Source organism: Nyctereutes procyonoides, unplaced genomic scaffold (assembly GCF_905146905.1).
Source record: "Nyctereutes procyonoides isolate TBG_1078 unplaced genomic scaffold, NYPRO_anot_genome, whole genome shotgun sequence".
Classification (NCBI taxonomy): Eukaryota; Metazoa; Chordata; class Mammalia; order Carnivora; family Canidae; genus Nyctereutes; species Nyctereutes procyonoides.
The window spans coordinates 16,987,404-17,007,461 of NW_026575046.1; the positions used below are offsets into that span (position 1 = coordinate 16,987,404).

The following is a 20,058-nucleotide window of genomic DNA, read 5'->3' on the forward strand; positions in this document are numbered from 1 at the left end:
CCGTCAGTTTGTTCTGTAATTAAGAGTTATTTTCTTGGTTTCTTGTGCTCTCTCTCTTTCTCTCTCTTCCTCTTTTGCTTCATTTCTTAAATTCCACGTATAAGTGCAATCATTTGGTATTTGTCTTTCTCTGACTGGCTTATTTCTCTTAGCATTGTACTCTCTAGCTCCATCCATGTCCTTGCAAATGGCAAAAATTTCATTCTTTTTTAAAAAATATTTTACTTATTTATTCGAGAGAGAGAGAGAGAGAGAGAGAGAGAGAGAGAGAGAGAGAGGCAGAGACATAGGCAGAGGGGGAAGCAGGCTACATGCAGGGAACCCGACATGGGACTCGATCCTGGGTCTCGAGGATCACGCCCTGGGCTGAAGGCAGCGCTAAACCGCTGAGCCCTCAGGCTGCCCCATCATTCTTTTTTTGTGGTTGAATAATATTCATTGTGTATATATACCACCTCTTCTTTATCTGTACATCAGTACATCAATACATTTATCAATACACTTGTGCTGCTTCCATAATTTGGCTATTATAAATAGTGGGTCTATAAACATAGAGATGCATGTAATCCTTTGAGTTAGTGTTTTTGTATTCTTTGGGTAAATACCCAGTAGTGTGATTGCTGGATCATAGGGTAGTTCTATTTTTTAACTTTCTGACGAACCTCCATACTGTTTTTCCCAGTGGCTGTACCAGTTTGTATTCCCACCAATAGTACACAAGCTTTCCTTTTTCTCCTCATCTTTGGCAAGATCTTTTTTTTTTTTTAAGATTTATGTATGTATGTATGTATGTATGCATTTATTTATTTATGAGAGACACAGAGAGAAACAGAGAGGCAGAGACACAGGCAGAGGGAGAAGCAGGCTCCACACAGGGAGCCCGGCGTGGGACTTGATCCCAGGTCTCCAGGATCATGCCCCAGGCCAAAGGCAGACGCTAAACTGCTGAGCCATGCAGGGATCCCAATCTTTGGCAAGATCTGTTGTTTCTTGAGTTATTGATTTTTAGCTATTCTGGCAGGTGTGAGGTGATATCTCATTGTAGTTTTGATACTAGGCTGTTTTAATTTCTTTATTTTTTCACATACATTTTAGAATTATCCTGTCTATACATACAAAGAATCCTGCTAGGATTTTGTTTGAAATTATTTGAATCTAAAGATCATTTGGAGGGAGTTGCCCGAGTGGCTCTGTCAGTTAAGTGTCCAACTCTTGATTCCAGCTCAGGTCATGATATCAGGGTGGTGAGATCGAGCCCTGAATGGGGCTCTGTGCTGGGTGTGGTGCCTGCTTAAGATTCCCTCTCTCTCCTTCTGCCCTGCCCTGTCCTGCCCCCCCCCCCCCGCCACCAAGCACACACTCTTTCTCAGAAAAAAATATTTTTTTTAATTAAAAAATATTAAAGGTCATTTGTAGAAGATTGACATCTTAATTATATGGAATCATCAGCAACAGTATCTCTCTCATTTATTTAGGTCTTCTTTTTTTTCTTTTATTTAGGTTTTCTAGTTTTTAACATAGAGCTCCTGAACAGATTTCATTAAACTCCTATTTAATTTATACTTAATTTTTTTTTTTTGCCATTGTAAATGGCATCCCTTAAAAATGCCTAGTAGAATTTGTCAGTGCAGCCTGGAGTTCTCCCTTTTTTCAAAAAATTTTAACTCTGAATTCCATTTATTTAATAAGTATAGGACTGTTCATGTTATTTCATTGTTCTTGGGTTGAATTATTATAGTTTGTGACTTTCAGGGAATTGTCCATTTCCTCTAAATTAGCAAATTCATGTACATAGAATTTTTAGTAATATTTCTTTAGAGTCATTGTTCATATAGTTTCTCTTTTTTCCTGATATTGGAAATTTATGTCTTCTCTTTTTTTCTTGGTCTGGCTAGAAATTTTTCAATTTAACTGATTTTTTTTTTTTTTTGGAGAACTTTTTTTTTATCTCATTCATTTGTATTTCTCTGTTATAGTTCTGTTTTCAGCATTGATGTCTATTCTTATGCTTTCTTTCCCTTTTCTTTTCCTAGTTTTCTAATTCCTAACATTTTGAGGTGGATGCTTTAATTATAGAGACTTGCTTTATCTGATCTTTTTTTTTTTTTTAAGATTTTATTTATTCATCAGAGACACAGAGAGAGGCAGACAGAGGCAGAGGGAGAAGCAGGCTCCATGCAGGGAGCCCAATATGGGACTCGATCCTGGGACTGTGGAATCATGTCCTGAGCTGAAGACAGATGCTCAACTGCTGAGCCACCCAGGTGTCCCTATCTTTTCTTTTTTTAAAAAGATTTTATATGTTTGTTTGTTTATTTAGAGAGTGTACAGGTGAAGGGGAGGGGCAGAGGAGGATGGAGAAAATCTCAAGCAGACTCCGTGCTGAGCATGGAGCCTGATGCAGGGCCCAGCTTCACAACCCTGAGATCATGACCTAAACCAAAATCAAGAGTTGAATGCTTAACCAACTGAGCCACCTAGGCACCTCATAAGTGCATATACACTTATAATTGCTATGTCTTTTTAGTGAATTGATCCTTTTATCATTATATAATGTCCCTCCTTATCTCTTGTGATTTTTCTTGTTCTGTTGTCAACCTTGTGTGATATTAATATATCCACTCGAACTTTTTAAAAATTATTGGTTTTTTTTGGTATATTCCTTTCTGTATTCACTTATTCAGCAACATTTATTGAGTGTTTACTAGATGAAGCCCTCATAGAATTTATTTCCCAGTGGGGAGACATTGAAAAAATCCAAAAATATATATCGCAAAATCAGAGAGTAGTAAGTGCTATGAAGAAAAATGAAGCCAGTTAAGGGGATGGAGAGTGACAGGGGCTTTTAGATAGAATAGTCAGGGCAGCCTCTCTGAGGGGGTGGCATTCAGCCTGAGACCTGGATGAAGGATCCATGAAGGAGCCAGCCACATGGATATCTGAGAAGGAGCCATACAGAAAAAAGAACAGCAAAAGCTGCTCTGTTCAAGGCTCTGAGTCAAGATGCTTGTTGTAGCTTTTTCAATTCTTTATTTTTAACCTTTGTATGTCATCATATTTTCAGTTGGATTCTTGAAAGAAATGTATTGTGGGGTCTTGCTTTTTAATGTATAATGGTAATCATTGTCTTTTAATTGGTGTATTTAGCTCATTTAGGTTTAGTGTAATTATTGGTATTGTTGGATTTCTACCATTTCTGGAGTTCTACCATTTCATTATTTTTGCTTCTTTCTGTTCTTTGATATATATGCTTCATCTTTTGTGATTTCTTTTACACTATCAGTATTTTTAGAATGTCATTTTGTTTACCTGTCAGATTTTAATTATGTCTCTGTAGTTTTTTAAATGGTGGCTTTAGGGAACTATAAAAATGTATTTTAAATTTTATATAATTTACTTTGAATTACTATTTTACCATTTCAAGTAAAAAATAGAAATTGCACAACCACATAGGCTCTTCCTCCAGTCCTCATATAGTTGTTGTATGTGTTATATTTATATACATTGAAAATCCCATCAGGCAGTGATAATAATTTTTGTTTTCATCAAAAGTTAAAGGTGAAAAATATTGTTCCATTTACTCAGATAGTTACCTTTTCGTTTCCCTTCATTGCTTATATTCCAAGTTTCTCTTTGTTACCATCTCCCTTTTACTTGAGGAACTTAATTTTAGACTTTCTTTTTTAATTTTTAATTTTGAGATCGAATACATATACCATAAAATTCATCCATTAATGTGTATCTTCAGTAGTTTTTAATATATTCAGTGGTTTTTAGTATATTCATGGAATATGCAGCCATCACCACAATCAATTTTAGAACATTTGTATCCTCCCCAAAAGAAGCTACTGGAGATAGTAAAAATATCAGTGGTTGCCAGGAAAAAAGGGGCAGAGAGTGGTGATTAGGCAGAGCACTAGGAATTTTTAAGACAATGAAACAAGTCTGTATGATATATGATGGATACATGTTATTATAAATTGTCCAAATCCATAGAATGTACAATATCAAGAGTGACCCTAATGTAAACTGTGGAGATTGGATGATAATGATGTGTCAGTGTAGGTTCGTCAGTTATAATAAATGTACCACTGTAGTGAGAATATTGATAATAGGGGGAAGCTATGCCTGTGGGGGCCAAGGGATAGATGATAAATCTCTGTATCGTCCTCTCAATATTGGCTTGAACTTCAAACTGTCCTAAAAAGTAGTCTCTTCAAAACAAAATATTTGTCTCTTAGCCATCATCCCCAACTCTACCACCCCTTGAAGCCCTATGCAACTACTTAGCTACTGTCTATTCTGGATATTTCATGTAAATGGAATCATACAATATGTGGACCTTTCACTTAGCATAATGTTTTAAAAAGTAATCATGTTGTGGCATGTGTCAATATTTAATTTCTGTTCATTGCAAAAATAATATTCTATTGTATGGATATACCACATTTATCTCTTCAGTTGATGGACATTTATGCTGTTACCACTTTTTTACTATTATGAATACTACTATGAACGTTGATTTACAAATTTTTGTGCAGACATATGTTGTCATTTCTCTTAGGTGTATACTTAGGAGTCGAATTTCTGGGTCCTGTGGTAACTCTGTGTTTAACATTTTGAGAGACTGACAAAATGTTTTCCAAAGTGTATGTAGCATTTTACATACTCACTAATAGTGTATGAAGGTTCCAGTTTTTCTACATCCTTATCAATGCTTGTGATTTTATTTTGTTGTTGTTCTTAATAATAACTATTTCAGAGGATGCAGAGTGTCTCTGTGGTTTTAATTTATATTTCTCTGGTTAATTATGTTGAACTTCTTTTTGTGTTATATATTAGACATTTGTAAATCTTTTAGAGAAATGTCTATTCAAATCCTTGCCCATTTTAAAATTTTGTTGTCTTTTTATTATTGAATTCTAACAGTTCATATATTCTGGATATTAGTCCTCTATGAGATATATGGTTTGCAAATATTTTCTCATTCTTTGGGTTGTCTTTTCATGTTCTTGATGGTGCGCTTTGAAGCGCAAAAGTTTTAAATTTTGATGAAGCTCAGTTTATTTTTTCCTTTGTTTTGTGCCTTTAGTGTCATTGCCTAACCTATGCTCATGAAGAATTACACTTATGTTTTCTTCTAAGAGTTTTATAGTTGTAGCTTTTGCATTCATGTCTGTGATCCATTTGGAGTTAATTTTTGTGTATGGTTTGAGGTAGGTGTCCAACATTATGATAAGTATTTTTGAAATAAAGAATTTTTGAATTTTCTTGGCTAATTTTTTGAATTTTCATATGAAATATATGATCAATTTTTTCAATGTCTGTAACATTTATTTTTTTGTAACATTTCTTTTATAGCAGGTTTATTGGTGACAAGATCTATTAATTTTCTTTCATTTCACAATGTGTTTATTTCACCTCCATTGCTAAAGTATATTTTCTGTACATTTAATATGGCAGTATTTTTCTTTTAGCAGTTTAAAAATGTGGGTCCACTGTCTTCTGGCTCTATTTTTAAAGAGTACTCTGCAGTAATTCCCATATTTGTTGTTGTTATGTAATGTGTTTTTTCTTTTTTTTTTTATTTGCATTTAGGATTTTTTTATCTTTGGCTTTTTTTTAAGATTTTATTTATTTATTCATGATAGACATAGAGAGAGAGAGAGAGAGAGAGAGAGAGAGAGGCAGAGACACAGGCAGAGAGAGTAGCAGGCTCCATGCAGGGAGCCTGACGTGGGACTCAATCCCGGGACTCCAGGATCGCACCCTGGGCCAAAGGCAGGTGCCAAACCACTGAGCCACCCAGGGATCCCCATATCTTTGGCTTTTAATAATTTAATATGTGTCTAGGTGTAGGCTTCAAAATTTTTTTTTATTTATTATTTTTGTTTTTAGTCAGTTCATCCTTTCTGGCATTCTTGAATCTGTAAATTTACCTCCTTCACCATATACAGGAGATTTTTAGCCATTATTTCTTTAAATATTTGTCTGCACCTGTCTCTCTTCTTCTAAGTCTTACAGAGTACTAAATTTTTTGATACTGTCTCATAGCTCTTTGATTTTTCTCATTTTTTCCTGTTGTTTAGACTGAATTATTTCTATTGATCTGCCTTCAGGTTCTTTAAATTTTTCCTTTGACATATCCTTTCTACTATTGGGCCCTTCCAGTGATTTTTAAATTTCCATTATTATATTTTTCAGTATGACCACTTTTGCATTTTTTAATAGTTTTTCTTTGCTGAGCACTTCTGTCTATACATTTGTTTCAAATGTGTTTGCTTTCTCCTTGCGCATGGTGGCCATATACATTGATTTTAAGTCTTTTTCTGATAATTACAACATTTGGATCATTTTGTGGTTGGCATCTATTATCTTATTTCTTGGGAGCTGGTTAGATTTTCCTGGTCCTTTGTATGATTAATTTTGGATTGTATCTTTGACATTTTGAACATTGTGTTACGATATTCTTAGCACTGTCCAAAACCTCTGGGGAATGCTGGGTTTTTTTGTTTGTTTGTTTGTTTGTTTGTTTGACTGTGTGATTTCTTTTTCAGCTGAGAGTCAGTCTGATTAGTTTTAGACTGTAAGTCCTGATCTGCTTCCTATGAGCTGTTTTTCCTTACAGTATTAATTTTCAAAGCATTTGTATGCTATTCTGGGTTTGCCCCATGTGCATGTACCCAAGGACCCGTGTGGACCCTGGCGGGTAGTCCACACCATCTTTAGTTCTCAGTGCTTTTCTTAGGTTGATTCTGGTAGGTTCCACACAGCGTACCTCAGAAGTATTTGCAGTACTTTTAATATGGATTTAAAGGGTATTTTTCTCCAGTTTTCTTACCCCTTTACCCCATGATTTTCCCTTTACTCTCTTGCAGAGGGTTTCTATTCTGATGTTCTTGCTAGAAAATCAGACACTCTTTTTGTGCAGCATAGCATTTTCCATGAATGTAACTTATGCCTCTAGACAAAGCTGGTGTGGGATGGAAAAATAAAAAAATTCTTTACCCCACAGCAGCTGTTTCTTATGTGTTGATGGGAAAAGGCAGTGTACCTGTTGTTGGCATTTTCCTATTGTAAAGCAGAGGGTATCCGAAGGGTTCTATTCTACATATGTTGGTAGGTGATCGGCTTTGTTGCTAATACTGGCCTACTGGAAAGCATGGTGTATCAAAAGTGCTCTGTCACACAGGGCTTGCTGTTATTGTTGCTTGTGGTTCAGGAGAGTGGGCACCATGCCTCTTTGTTGCTGGCTCTTTCCCAGTGTAGGGTCAGGAGAGCCAGCAAGTATCCTCCCTGAAGGACTGCTCCTGTTACTGAGAAGACAGCTGCTGTTTTTTTGCTGGCACTCGTTGCTCTAATGGCCTCAAAGGGCCACTGCTGTTGATTGGGAAGATGAGAAGTACCACTCCAGAGCCAGCGCTTGCCTGGTGTGAAAAGGAGGAAATCAGTAGTTCTTTCACCTGTAGAGACTACTTCCAATTTCTGGTGCCAGCACTGAGGAGAGACTTGCAGCTTTGTTGTTTGTGCTTGGCCAGCACAGGGTAGATCAGATCACCAGAGCTTTGTCCCACAGGCTCTTCACCACCCACCTGCCACCCCTATGCCTTAAAGAGAGGAATCTTTCTTTTTGGAACTTTCTGTCTGCTCTTGCTCTCAGCTGTTAGTTGTGACTGCCCCAGAGCCTAAGTCAAGAAACAGAGAAGGCAGAAACCATTCCTGACTGCTCTTTAAGACCAGGGTTTTATACCCTTTTTGTTTGCTCATATGCACTATTCATCGACTTCTGGTAGTTCGTTCGTTCGTTCCTTCTTCCTTCCTTCCTTCCTTCCTTCCTTCCTTCCTTCCGCCTTGCCTTCCCCTCCTTTTCCTTCTCTCCTTCCCTCCCACCTCCTCTCCTTGCTTCCTTTCCTTCCTCCCAATGTGGACCCTAATGTGGGACTTGAGATCAAGACCTGAGGTGAGATCAAGAGTCAGACACTTGGGCAGCCGCGGTGGCTCAGCAGTTTAGCACCTCCTTCAGCCCAGGGCAGGATCCATCCTCCCTGCATGGAGCCTGCTTTTCCTTCTGCCTGTGTCTCTGCCTCGCTCTCTCTCATGAATAAATAAATAAAATCTTAAAAAATAAAGAGAGAGACACTTAACTGAGAGCCACCCAGGTGCCCCTTCCTTATTTTGTTCAGTTTTTTGTTGTAATCAGATGGAGAGAGAGAGTAGACTGTGTATGTATTCCATTAGGAATGAAATTGTAATCTCCTGTAAAATATATTTGAATTCACTCCAGTTCTGTGATCAAAATTATGAGCTAGGATTTCAGTACCTGTTCTTGACTGTGTGCAGCAAAACTGACTCTACCTAACTTAATGCATAATGAGAATGCTTGAAGTTTAGTGGACCACACTTGTTGTGAAATGAAGGAACAATGTCCTAAACTATGCTATAAACTTGGCTGATAAAATTGTGGTGGTCATTGCTGGCAATTGGATATCCCAGAGTACCACTGCTCCTTAAGAGCAGAGAATTTTGTCTTGCAGGAGCTGTGGTACTGCTTTCCTTAAGGAGTTTGCTATGATCTGAATATCCTCCAGAATTCATATGTTGAAATCATAACTCCCAAGGTGATAGTATTAGGAGGTGGGGCCTTTGGGAGGTGACTAGGTCATGAATGTGGAACTCTCATGAATGGGATTAGTGCCCTGTGAAAATGGCCCAAGAAATTTTTCTTACCCCTTCACCATGTGAGGTTACAGCAAAAAGACAGCCTCTGTGAATTAGGAAGTTCAGGCACTAAATCTGCTGGCACCTTGATCTTCAACTTTGACTTCTGGAACTATGAGAAAAAAATGTTTATGGTTTATAAACTACACAGTTTATGGTATTTTTATTATAGTGGCCCAAATGGACTAATGTGGAAAGTTAGCACTCCATTGTCCTTGAGTTACAGCTCAAGGGCATTGTAGTTGCTGGAGCTGGATTGTGTTCCTGTGTCACATCTGTAAGGGAGGCTGGCAAAGTTAGCACATGACTTTTCCACTTCTCTATGAGAGGTAGTCTCTGTCTTCTACCAAGAGTCATTTTTAGAGAATTTCCTAAATAAAAAAGAGAGTTCATGTTCTTGGCCAGAGAGAATGACATGCTATTTTTGTATAGTCACCATTTACACAACACAGTTGCTTAGTTCTCAAACTGCCTTCATCTGTGGTTATAGCCCAAACCCAGTTCTTTAGGGAAACTGGTTGTCTTTCTCTTTAAAATATATCCCACATCTTACCTCTGAACACTTTATTGCTGTGCTAGGGTCCCAGCCACTATCAGTGTTCACATAAAACACATCACTATCTTCTTAATTCCTGTTTTGATTTTGCAACAGACTTTTCTTCACAGAGTAACCAGAATATTTTTTAAGTGTTTATTTTGATATAATTTCAAGTTTACAGAAAAGTTACAAGAAGAGTATGTAGAACTTCCTTACATCCTTTTTTCAGATTCATCAGTTGCTAACATTTTGCCTCATTGTTTTATCGTTCCTTATCCCTCCTTTCTTCCTTCTGCAACTAATACAGACTCTGTCTCTCTTCCCTTCCTTCACGCTTATTTACCCCCCCTCACATATGTATATGCACATACATAAGAATTATGTGTGTGTGTGTTTAATATTCCCCAGCTTTTGAAATGAGTTGCAGCCATCATACTCCCTGATTACTAAATTCTTCAGTGTGGTTTTCCTAATAACATTATAACTTTTTACATAACCATGAATTTAACATTGATAAAATACTATTATCTAATTCATAGTCCATAGTTGTCTCAATAACCGCCTTTATGATTGTTTTCCCAAGCTCAGTAGTCATATCTTTCTGTTTCTCTACTTGGAATAGTTCCTCTGCCTTTTTTTTTTTTTTTTTAAAGAATGATATATTTGAAGACAATAAGTCATTTATTTTGTAAATGTGTAGAAGTTATAAATATGTAGCAACAGATGTAGGATTTGATTTTGCCTGTTTTTCCTCATCATTGGAGTTTGGTTATACATTTCTAGAAAGTCTGTCATGGAAAAGCTATTGGGTCCTTCTTACGTCCCCGTATCAGGAAGTACGTGATACCAGTGCACCGCAGTATTGGTAAAGTTAATTTGATCACTTTGTTTAAGGTAGTGTAATCCCAGATTTCTTCTCTACTCTTTTCTCCTTGTAATTAGTAAGTAAATTGCAGGGAGGTTTTGAGAGCAGGGAAGTACCCTCCCTATTAATTATCAAGCTTTCTTCAGTAGTATTAGCATTCATTGATGATTCTTGCTTGAATCAAACATATTTTGTTTATTTTTAAAGATTTTATTTATTTATTCATGAGAGACACAGAGGGAGAGGCAGAGACATAGGCAGAGGGAGAAGCAGGCTCCCCTCCGGGAGTCTGATTCAGAACTCGATCCCAGGACCCTGGGATCATGCCCTGAGCCGAAGGCAGATGCTCAACCGCTGATCCACCCTGGTGTCCCACTTGAATCAGTTATTCCTGTGATGATTGTCAAATGGTGATTTTTCGAACTCTATCATTTTATTTTATTATTTTACTTTTTTAAAGATTTATTTATTCATTTATTTATGATAGAGAGAGAGAGAGAGAGAGAGAGAGAGACAGAGACACAGGAGGACGGAGAAGCAGACTCCATGCTGGGAGCCCGACGTGGGACTTGATTCCGGGACTCCAGGATCGCGCCCTGGGCCAAAGGCAGGCGCTAAACTGCTGAGCCACCCAGGAATCCCCCTATCATTCATTTTATATTTATTACCATTCTACTGCAAAGAGGGCTTTCTTTTATTTATTTACTTATATGTACCTAGGAGTTCCTATTTTAGTCACTTTTTTATAATCCATAACTTTATTTATTTTGATGCTCTAATTGTCCCAGTAGAAGCCTCTCAACCTGCACTTTATTCTTTAACACATCGGCCTCATTTTTGCACTTTATTATTTTTTGGCACAACCAAATGTTCCATGTTCATCTTGTATGAACAAGAATCAAACATTTCTTCAAGGAGCCCTATTTCCTTTTAGGGGAGAATGCAATTTAGAAACCAGGATCTCTGTGCTAGGGTCGCTGGGGTGTCATTGCTTCCAGCCAATCTCAGTACACAAAGCTGGAGCATAACTTACACACATACATTATACACCTATGTTTACATCTGCCTGGTAGAAATCATGGATTCATATTGATAATATCCCTGATTTCAGTCAAATTCCATAGGTTCTATTCTAGTATTTCTTCTTTCCACTCTTGTTAACTCCCTTCTCAAAAGAGAGAAATTCGACTTCCATTGTGCTCAAAAACATTTCTTCATTTGCTTAATTCTTCATTGCAATGAAAGCAGTTTCAGAATTGTTAATGCATACCACGGCAAAGAAGAAACAAATGTATTAACTAGAATTCAATATTTATTTATAGTTCTTTTGGTCTTTAGCTTGAGAGTATATATTAGTTTCCTAAGACTACTGTAATAAATTACTACACACTTGGTAGCTTAAAACAACAGAAAACCTTGCACAGTCCTGGAGGCCAGAATTCTTGAAATCAAGGTATTAACATAGCCATGCTCCTCCCAGCAGCTCTAGAGGAATCCTTTCTTGCCTACTCTAGCTCCTGGGGTGTTCCTTGGCTTGTGGCAGCATAATCCACTCTCTGCCTTTATCTTCACAGAGCTTTCTATTTGTGTCTTCTCTTCTGACTTTTTTTAAAAATAGATTTTTAAAAAAGATTTTATTTATTTATTCGTGAGAGACACACGAGAGAGAGGCAGAGACAAAGGCAGAGGGAGTAGCAGGCTCCATGCAGGAAGCCTGGTATGGGACGCTATCTCTGGACTCCAGGGCATTCTGGGCCAAAGGCAGGCGCTAAACCACTGAGCCACCCAGGCATCCCTCTTCTGACTTTTTAAGGTCACATTCACAGCTTCTAGTGATGAAGGCATGAGTAGATCTTTTGGGTGGGGGTCCCCATTTAACCCAGTACAGAGTATATGGTTACTTGGGCAATTACCTTCTGTTCATTCTTTCAGTGTATTTGTTGTTTATTTGAAATACAGTAGGGTTCATTTGTTTCTGTTTATATTGAATTTTAGGTTTCTCTCAGCCTTGTTTTTGAATATGCAAAGCAGCAGTTTCAGAAGTCTAATAATAATTTAATAGATAGAGAATAATAAATTGTGGTGACTGTAATTAAGGAAATGGACAGATACTCTGGTAGAGAACAACAGAATGGGCCATATATACTTAGATATTGGGCTAGGTCCTATTATTTGAATAAGTGGTATATAAACTGGGGTTGAAGGAATGAGAAGCCAGTCATGTAAAGGTGGAAAAAAGAGCTTTTCCCACAAATGTAAAAGCGTGTGAGAAGGCCTTGAGATGGGGGAAGAGCTGGTTGTATTAGAGGAAATGAAAGAATGCCGTGGATTAGTGTCTCTTGGGGAAGAGGGAACACAAAATAAATGCAGTTGTAAAGAAAGCAAGAGCCAGAACATGTGAGTTATTGTACACTGTGTAAAGAGGTTGGAGAACAAGTGGAGGACAATAAGCAGTGACATTTTTGGAAGTGTGTGTATTTACAGATTTATTTATTTATAAGAGAGAAAGAGTACAAGCATGGAGTGGGGGTGGGTGGGGAGGAGGGGCAGATAGAGAAGGTGAGAGAGTCTTAAACAGACTCCACTGACTGAGTGCAGAACACAATATGGGGCTTGATCTCATGACCTGAGCTGAAACCAAGAGTTGGATGCTTAACAAACTGTGCCACTGAGGCACCCTAGGAATATATTTTTAAAAGACTGTTTTGAGGGACACTTGGGTGGTTCAGTAGTTGAGCGTCTGCCTTAGGCTCAAGTTGTGGTCTTGGGATCGAATCCTGCATCAGACTCCCCACAGGAAGTCTACTTCTCCTTCTGCCTATGTCTTTGCTTCTGTTGAGGCAAAGTGAAAAGTTACATGTCTCTCATGAATAAATAAAAATCTTAAAAAAGACTATCTTGATTGCTAGGTAGAACATAAGAGGTAAGAATAAAAGTGGAGAGACTAGGGGCAGTGTATAATAACTGACATAGAGGTATGAAATAATGTTGGTTCCTCTAAGAATGGTGAGGTGAATAAGGAAAAAAGTGGATAGATTTAACATGTATTTTGGGTTGAACTGACAAAACTAGCTAGGGGATTGAATTTGGGTGGAGAGAGGGTTTTAGGTTTATAGTTTGTAGTTTTAGCAACTATGGAAGAAGTTGATTGCAAATGAAGGAGACATTAAGAATTAAGGTTTCCCTATTGGCTTACTATTATGTTTGAAATGTCTATGCAGATGTCAAGTTGGTAGTTAAATGTGCAATCTTAAACTCAAGAGAGAAAATGGAATCTCAAGCTTCCCATCTAGTCCATTACTTCAGTTCATGCTTCCCTACTGCTCATCTCTGGTCTCCATTGGTACCCTGTAAACATAAGCAGATTGTCAGGAGTTGGCCAGATCCTGTTTGAGGTATTGCGGGCAACTTGGACTATAGATGATCTCCAGGTTTATATGTGGGTACTCCAGTTACATCCAATTCATTCTTTCCAGAGAGCTACAGTTATTTTCCTTCTAAGTCATTTAAATATGTACATTTTACTCCTTACTCCATAGCTTTATTTTGGACTCCTACAGAATAAGAGATTTCTGCCATTATTAGATACTAGGCTTTTTTCTCCCCCATCTGAACACATTGTATGAAATCACTCTAGCTGACTTTGCACCTAGAAGGGAAATGTGTGTCCATGTGTATGTATATTCATGTTTGATATGTACTCTGTGGTTGATATGGTATGTATTATGTATGTTCATATACCAATATTACATTGTTTTAATTGCAGTATTTTTATGTAATTAGTAGGTCTAATCTTCTTGAATCATTTTACAGATGTTTCTCCATTTCTCACATATTTATTCTTACAGATGCAGAATCAAGCTTGTTGCCATATTTTTAGGAAGTGTGGATTTTCCCCTTCAACCTCTTGCTATTGTCTTGGTTATTTGTAAATATTTTCTATTCTTATTTTCCAATGAGAAAAGAGTCTTTAAAAAAGAAGGGCCTATCTCCTATTATGGTCTTTCCCTTTGTTTCCTAAAGAGAGGCTGTCAGTTTCCTTTCTATCCTTCCTTATTAAGCACCTGTCCTGTATTAACACTGTGTTAACTTCTGGGCAGGGGAGTTATACAGTAAATTAAACAAAGTAATATAAACAAAGCATATTATGAAATAAAATTGGTAGGATATAATATGTTTCTAATTAAAATAGTGTGTTCTTGAGAGGATTAAAAGTTTTACTTTTAAGTATGGTATGTCAGTTTCTGGTCCTTTTATTTATTGTTAAGAATCTTTTAAAAATATCTTTCTTATACTTTTATTTTTTAAGGGTCATACAGCAATGCTTCATACTGGTTCATGGCATCCCAAAATAAAGGGAGAATTTATGACTTGCTCAAATGATGCGTGAGTACTGTTGATAATTCACTTAATACCTTCATATCTTTCAATTTTTTTTAAGCAATTGTATTATAATAAACTTGCCAATAAAGTAGGAGATTAGAGTATTAGGAATCCTGATGTTTACATATTCTTGGTCTTAACTTTACTTTGATTTTACCTGGTAGTATCAGGTTTGTTTAAATAAATATGGAAACTTTGAAAAAGAGTTGATATAAATTCCAGTACAGTTTAGTAGCGAGCTCAGTGGATCAGACTGATGCTATTAAGTGGACTCAATTGACTTTTTGAGGTTATGACTATTACTTTGTTACTTTTTATAGTAAAGATTCACTTGTATCTGAGTCTAATACATAATATATGTTTATTTTTTAATGATTGCTTTTTGAAAGTAGTTGAAGAGATTGATTAAATGGTTATTAAGATTCTTTTGCATTATATCTATTTGCCTAGGACTCAAGAATATTACAGGGAATATTTGAGCAGCTTTGTAACAACACAATATTGTTATATTGTATGATTAATTTTTAGTATTCATAGTAGTTCATAAGAATGCATATTTGTAGTATTATAAATTATAAAATATGGTTGGTGTTCAGGTGATTAGTATTCATAGTAGTTCATAAGAATGCACTATTTGTAGTATTATAAATTACAAAATATGGTTGGTATTGTTGAGGTGAAACACAATATTTTAGGTAAAAAACTGTTGTTTTTAGGTTATTTGTCTCATCTTTTTACTTTCTGATATTTGTAATTTGCCTTCAAAATTCCTCTTCACATTCCTGGATAGTTTATGTTTTCTGGAATTGATCTTTAGGATAACAGACAAAAGATGTAATTTGTTTCCACAGCACAATTTAAAAATTAATTTGATCTACAGGGAACTAAAATTTGGGAATCTATACTGAATATAACTGGAGCAAGATAATACAATTTGATTAAAATATTGGTAAATAGAACTATGCAGCTTTAATTTCTTTTTTATCTTTGTTTTACTATCTTTCCAAGTACTTAATGTAACATTCATTTTCATGTTTAAAGTGACATTCATTAATCAGGAAATCAAGTATCTGATTTCTTAAGGACTTAAATTTAGCAGGTAATCTAAATTAATAGTATCCTATGATCAAGTAAGGTTTATTCTAGGAATGCAAGGATATTTTATAATTAGGAAATTTTACCATCAAGAAGTTTTCAATATAATTCATTATTTAACAAGTGAAGTTATAATCACATGATATTATATGATAACATTGATATTTGATAAAATTTAGTAGTCTTTCCCAGTAGAAGTTCTAAGTGAAATAGGAATAGGAAGAGGGGCACCTGGGTTGCTCAGTGGTTTAATATCTGCGTTTGGCTCAGGTAATGATCCTGGGGTCCTGGGATCAAGTTCCACAGTGGGCTCACTGCAGGGAGCCTGCTTCTCTTTTTGCCTATGTCTCTGTTTCTCTCTCTGTCTCTCATGAATAAATAAATAAAATCTTAAAAAAGGAGTAGGAAGAAATTATCGAAACTTGTTAGAAATTAATTACCAAAAGTTAAAGTAAGTATTGTATTATATACTGGAGAACTGGAGCTATTTGTATTCAAACAAAACAAAACAAAACAAGACAAAGATGCCCATAACTATTTAAAGTCTTTATGCAGTGTAGATTTATAGACTTTATACAGCATAATAAAATAAGAAAATAAATAGTTAAAAGTGTTGAAAGAAAATAACTGTAAAAAACAGAGGAGTCAGACAATTTTGGTTAAAAACTTCAGCTAAAGAAAGAAATTGGAAAAAAAAGAAACTTTTGTTCTCCAAACTATTAATGATCAGGCTAAATAGTGTGCTGTCTCTGGGCAACCTGGGTGGCTCAGTGGTTTAGCACCACCTTCAGCCCAGGGTGTGACCCTGGAGACCCGGGATCGAGTCCTGTGTTGGGCTCTCTGCATGGAGCCTGCTTCTTTCTCTGCCTGTGTCTGTGCCTCTCTCTCTCTCTCTCTCTCTGTCTCTCATGAATAAATCAATAAAATCTTAAAAAAAATAGTGTACTCTCATAGTTGCTAACACAGTAGCTTTTATTTATTTATTTTTTTAAAGATTTGTTATTGATTTATTCATGAGAGAGAGAGAAAGAGAGAGAGAGAGAGAGAGGCAGAGACACAGGCAGAGGGAGAAACAGCCTCCATGCAGGGAGCCTGACGTGGGACTCGATCCTGGGACGCCAGGATCATGCCCTAGGCTGAAGGCAGGAGCTAAATTGCTGAACCACCCAGGAATCCTCCACAGTAGCTTTTATGACCTTTACAGAAGCCTCTCTCAAATTGATTTCCAGGATATGTAAATTAATAGTTTAAAGAAAGGCATTCCATGGTCAAATAAGTTTGAGAAACTTTAAACGTTATATTGTCAGGCCAGAGATCCACAATAAACATTTAAATGGTTTGTATAGTGTTTAAAGAAACTTGTTTAACTTTGTTAATCCTCTAAACAATAGTTTGGATAAAGTTCTAAGTTATGAAATCATTTTACTGGGTGTAAAATGTAGTTTATCCCCTTCCTTGAAAGAGTGAGTCTTTAGTTCCCTGCCCAATCACTGACTTATTAGTATATTGTACCTTTGAAAATGTGTTCCAATTTCTTTTTACACTGTACAGATTAGGCTTTCTTTGTCCATAGTTTTATAGGAAGTTGAGTGGGCTTTAATAATAGACCCCAATTATACATATTCTTTACCACCATTTACCTATCTATTTATCTATAGATTTATTTATTTTAGAGAGAGGGTGTGTGTACATACGCAGGGAGAAGGTCGGTGGGGGGGGAGAGAATATCAAACAGACTCTGCACTGGGTGTGGAGCCTGATGCAGGGCTCAGTCTCCCTACCCTGTGATCATGACTTGAATTGAAATTAAGAGTCAGATGCTCAACTGACTGAGCCACCCAGGTGCCCCTCTTTACCACCTTTTCGAAGAATCTACCATTAATAAATTCAGATAGTTTGCAGTTGGAGTGGCTTTCTATTGGCCTTTGACTTTGAGGATAGTAAATAGTAATGGGCTAAGCTGTGGGACATCAGCTCAGACACCTAGTTCAACTAACATATACAGTGTGCTCACTGTGTACCAGGTACTCCTGTATATGATCTAAGTCTCCACCTTCATAATGCTTACATGTCAATGGAGGTGAGTGCGTTGAGACAGACAAGGTACAGATGCAGTAATAAATTAATACAGTTTTATATAGTAATAAATAATGAGAATAATGACAAAATAAAGCAGAAGGGTAGAGAGAAAGTAGAAATGTCTACTCTGTGTAGTCAGAGAAAGCCTCCGAGGAAGTGACATTTTATTTAATCAATTAACTTATTTATTTATTTTTAAGATTTTATTTATTTATTTGAGGAAGAATGCACACGAAAGAGCACAGTGGAGAGGAGGAGGAGAGGGAGAAGAAGTAGATGCCTTGTTGAACAGGGAGCCTGAGATTATGACCTGAGCTGAAGGTGGACACTTAACTGAGCCACCCAGGTGCCCAAGGAGGTCTTTATTTAAAGATTATTTAGTCTTTATTTAAATATTATTTAGTCTGTTTTTAAAGATTATTTATTTGAGAGAGAGCAAGCACAAGTGGGTGCAAGGGTGGAGGGAGAAGCAGATTCCCCACTGAGCAGGGAACTCTATGCAGGACTGAATCCCAGGACCCTGAGGGTCATGACCTGAGCCACAGGGAGATGCTCAACCAACTGAGCCACCCAGACACCCCAGAAGGTGACCTTTTATTTGAAAATTACACCATGCGCTGCAGGCAGCCACAGTAGAGAGAGCCTTCCAGGCCAAAATGATAGCATAATTCAGGATCTTAGGAAGGGAATATGTTGGAGCATATTGGAGGGGCAGAAAGTCTGGTTTTGTTGACATAGAAAAGGTAGGAATGACAGGAAGTGAATTTGGAGAGGAAGGCAGAGACTAGATCATATAAGGTGTTGTATTCAAAAGTATAAGGATTATGATTTTAATGTAATTATAAGGCCAGTCATTAGAGTCCTAAGTCTGCCCCATAGTATTATTGAAAATCAAAATCAAAGGAATGCCCACTTTACAGAGCATTAAAATTTTCCAGTTATCTTGACTTAGTAGAAGCCATGAATGAAGAATGAGCATCATATTAAAAAACTGAGAGCTTTCACTATAAGGTTAGGAACAAGATAAGGAAGTCCACTCTTATCACTTTTATTCAACATATTACTGGAAGTCCAACCATAGTAATCAAACAAAAAGAAATAAAAGGTATCCACACTGGTTAAGGCAGAAGTAAAACTGTCACTATTTGCAGATGACATGATACTATATGTAGAAAACCCTAAAGACTCCACCAAAAAACTTCCAGAACTGATAAATGAATTCAGTAAGGTCACAAGATGCAAAATCAGTGTACATCTGATGCATTTCTCTACACTAAAAACAAAGCAACAGAATGAGGAATTAAGAAAGCAATCCCATTTATAATTATACCAAAAATAATGAAATACCTAGGAATAAATGTAACTAAAAAGATGAATGCCTATATTCTTTTTTTTTTTTAAGATTTTATTTTTAATTAACTCAGTGTAGGGCTCCAACTCACTACAGTGTGATCAACAGTCACACACTCCACCAGCTGAGCCAGGCAGGTGCCCTGCCCTATATTCTTTAAAACTATAAAACATTGTTGAGAGAAATTGAAGATGACACAAACAAATGGGAAGACATTCCATGCTCATGGATTGGAAAAACAAATATTAAAATGTGAAGACTTCCTGGAGCAGTCTCTGTCATAGCAATGGATAGAGATTGATAGAGCAATCTCTATCAAAATAGTAACAATGTTTTTCACAGAACTATAACAACTCTAAAACTGATACAGAACCACAAAAGACCGTGAATAACCAAAACAGTCTTGGAAAAGCAAAGCAAAGCTGGAGGCATCACAATTGTAGACTTCAAGTTGTATTATAAAGCTGTAGTCATCAAAACAGTATGGCACTGGCACAAAAATAGACACATAGATCAATGGAACAGAATAGAAGACTGAAGAATAAACCCACAGTTATATGGTCAATTGATCTTCGACAAAGCAGGAAGGAATATCCAATCGGAAAAAGTCTGTTCAACAAGTGATATTGGGAAAAATGAACAGCAATATATAGAAGAATGAAACTAGACCACTTTCTTACACCATACATAAAAATAAATTCAAAATGAATTAAATACTTAAATGTGAATCCTAAAACCATAAAAATCCTAAAAGAGAACACAGGCAGAAATGTTTCTGGCTTTGGCTCTAGCAGCATTTTTCTAGGTGTAGTTCCTGAGACAAGGGAAATAAAAGCAAAAATAAATTATTGGAACTACGTTAAGATACAAACCTTCTGCACAGTGAAGGAAACAATAAACAAAACTAAAAGACAACCTTCTGAATGGGAGAAGATACTTGCAAATGACTTATCCAATAAAGGGTTAGTATCCAAAATAGATTAAAAATTTATATAACTTAACACCGAAAAACCAAATAATCCAGTTACA

General features: G+C 36.5%; 1 protein-coding gene across 1 annotated transcript in view; it reads left to right on the forward strand.

Moving 5' to 3' along the window:
* Positions 1 to 20,058, forward strand: part of WDR70 (WD repeat domain 70) — a 294,429-nt gene that overhangs the window by 101,878 nt on the left and 172,493 nt on the right. Inside the window, exon 9 of the mRNA XM_055325309.1 lies at positions 14,431 to 14,507. Coding sequence (XP_055181284.1) covers positions 14,431 to 14,507 — 77 coding nt within the window. The remainder of the gene's footprint in view (positions 1 to 14,430; positions 14,508 to 20,058) is intronic.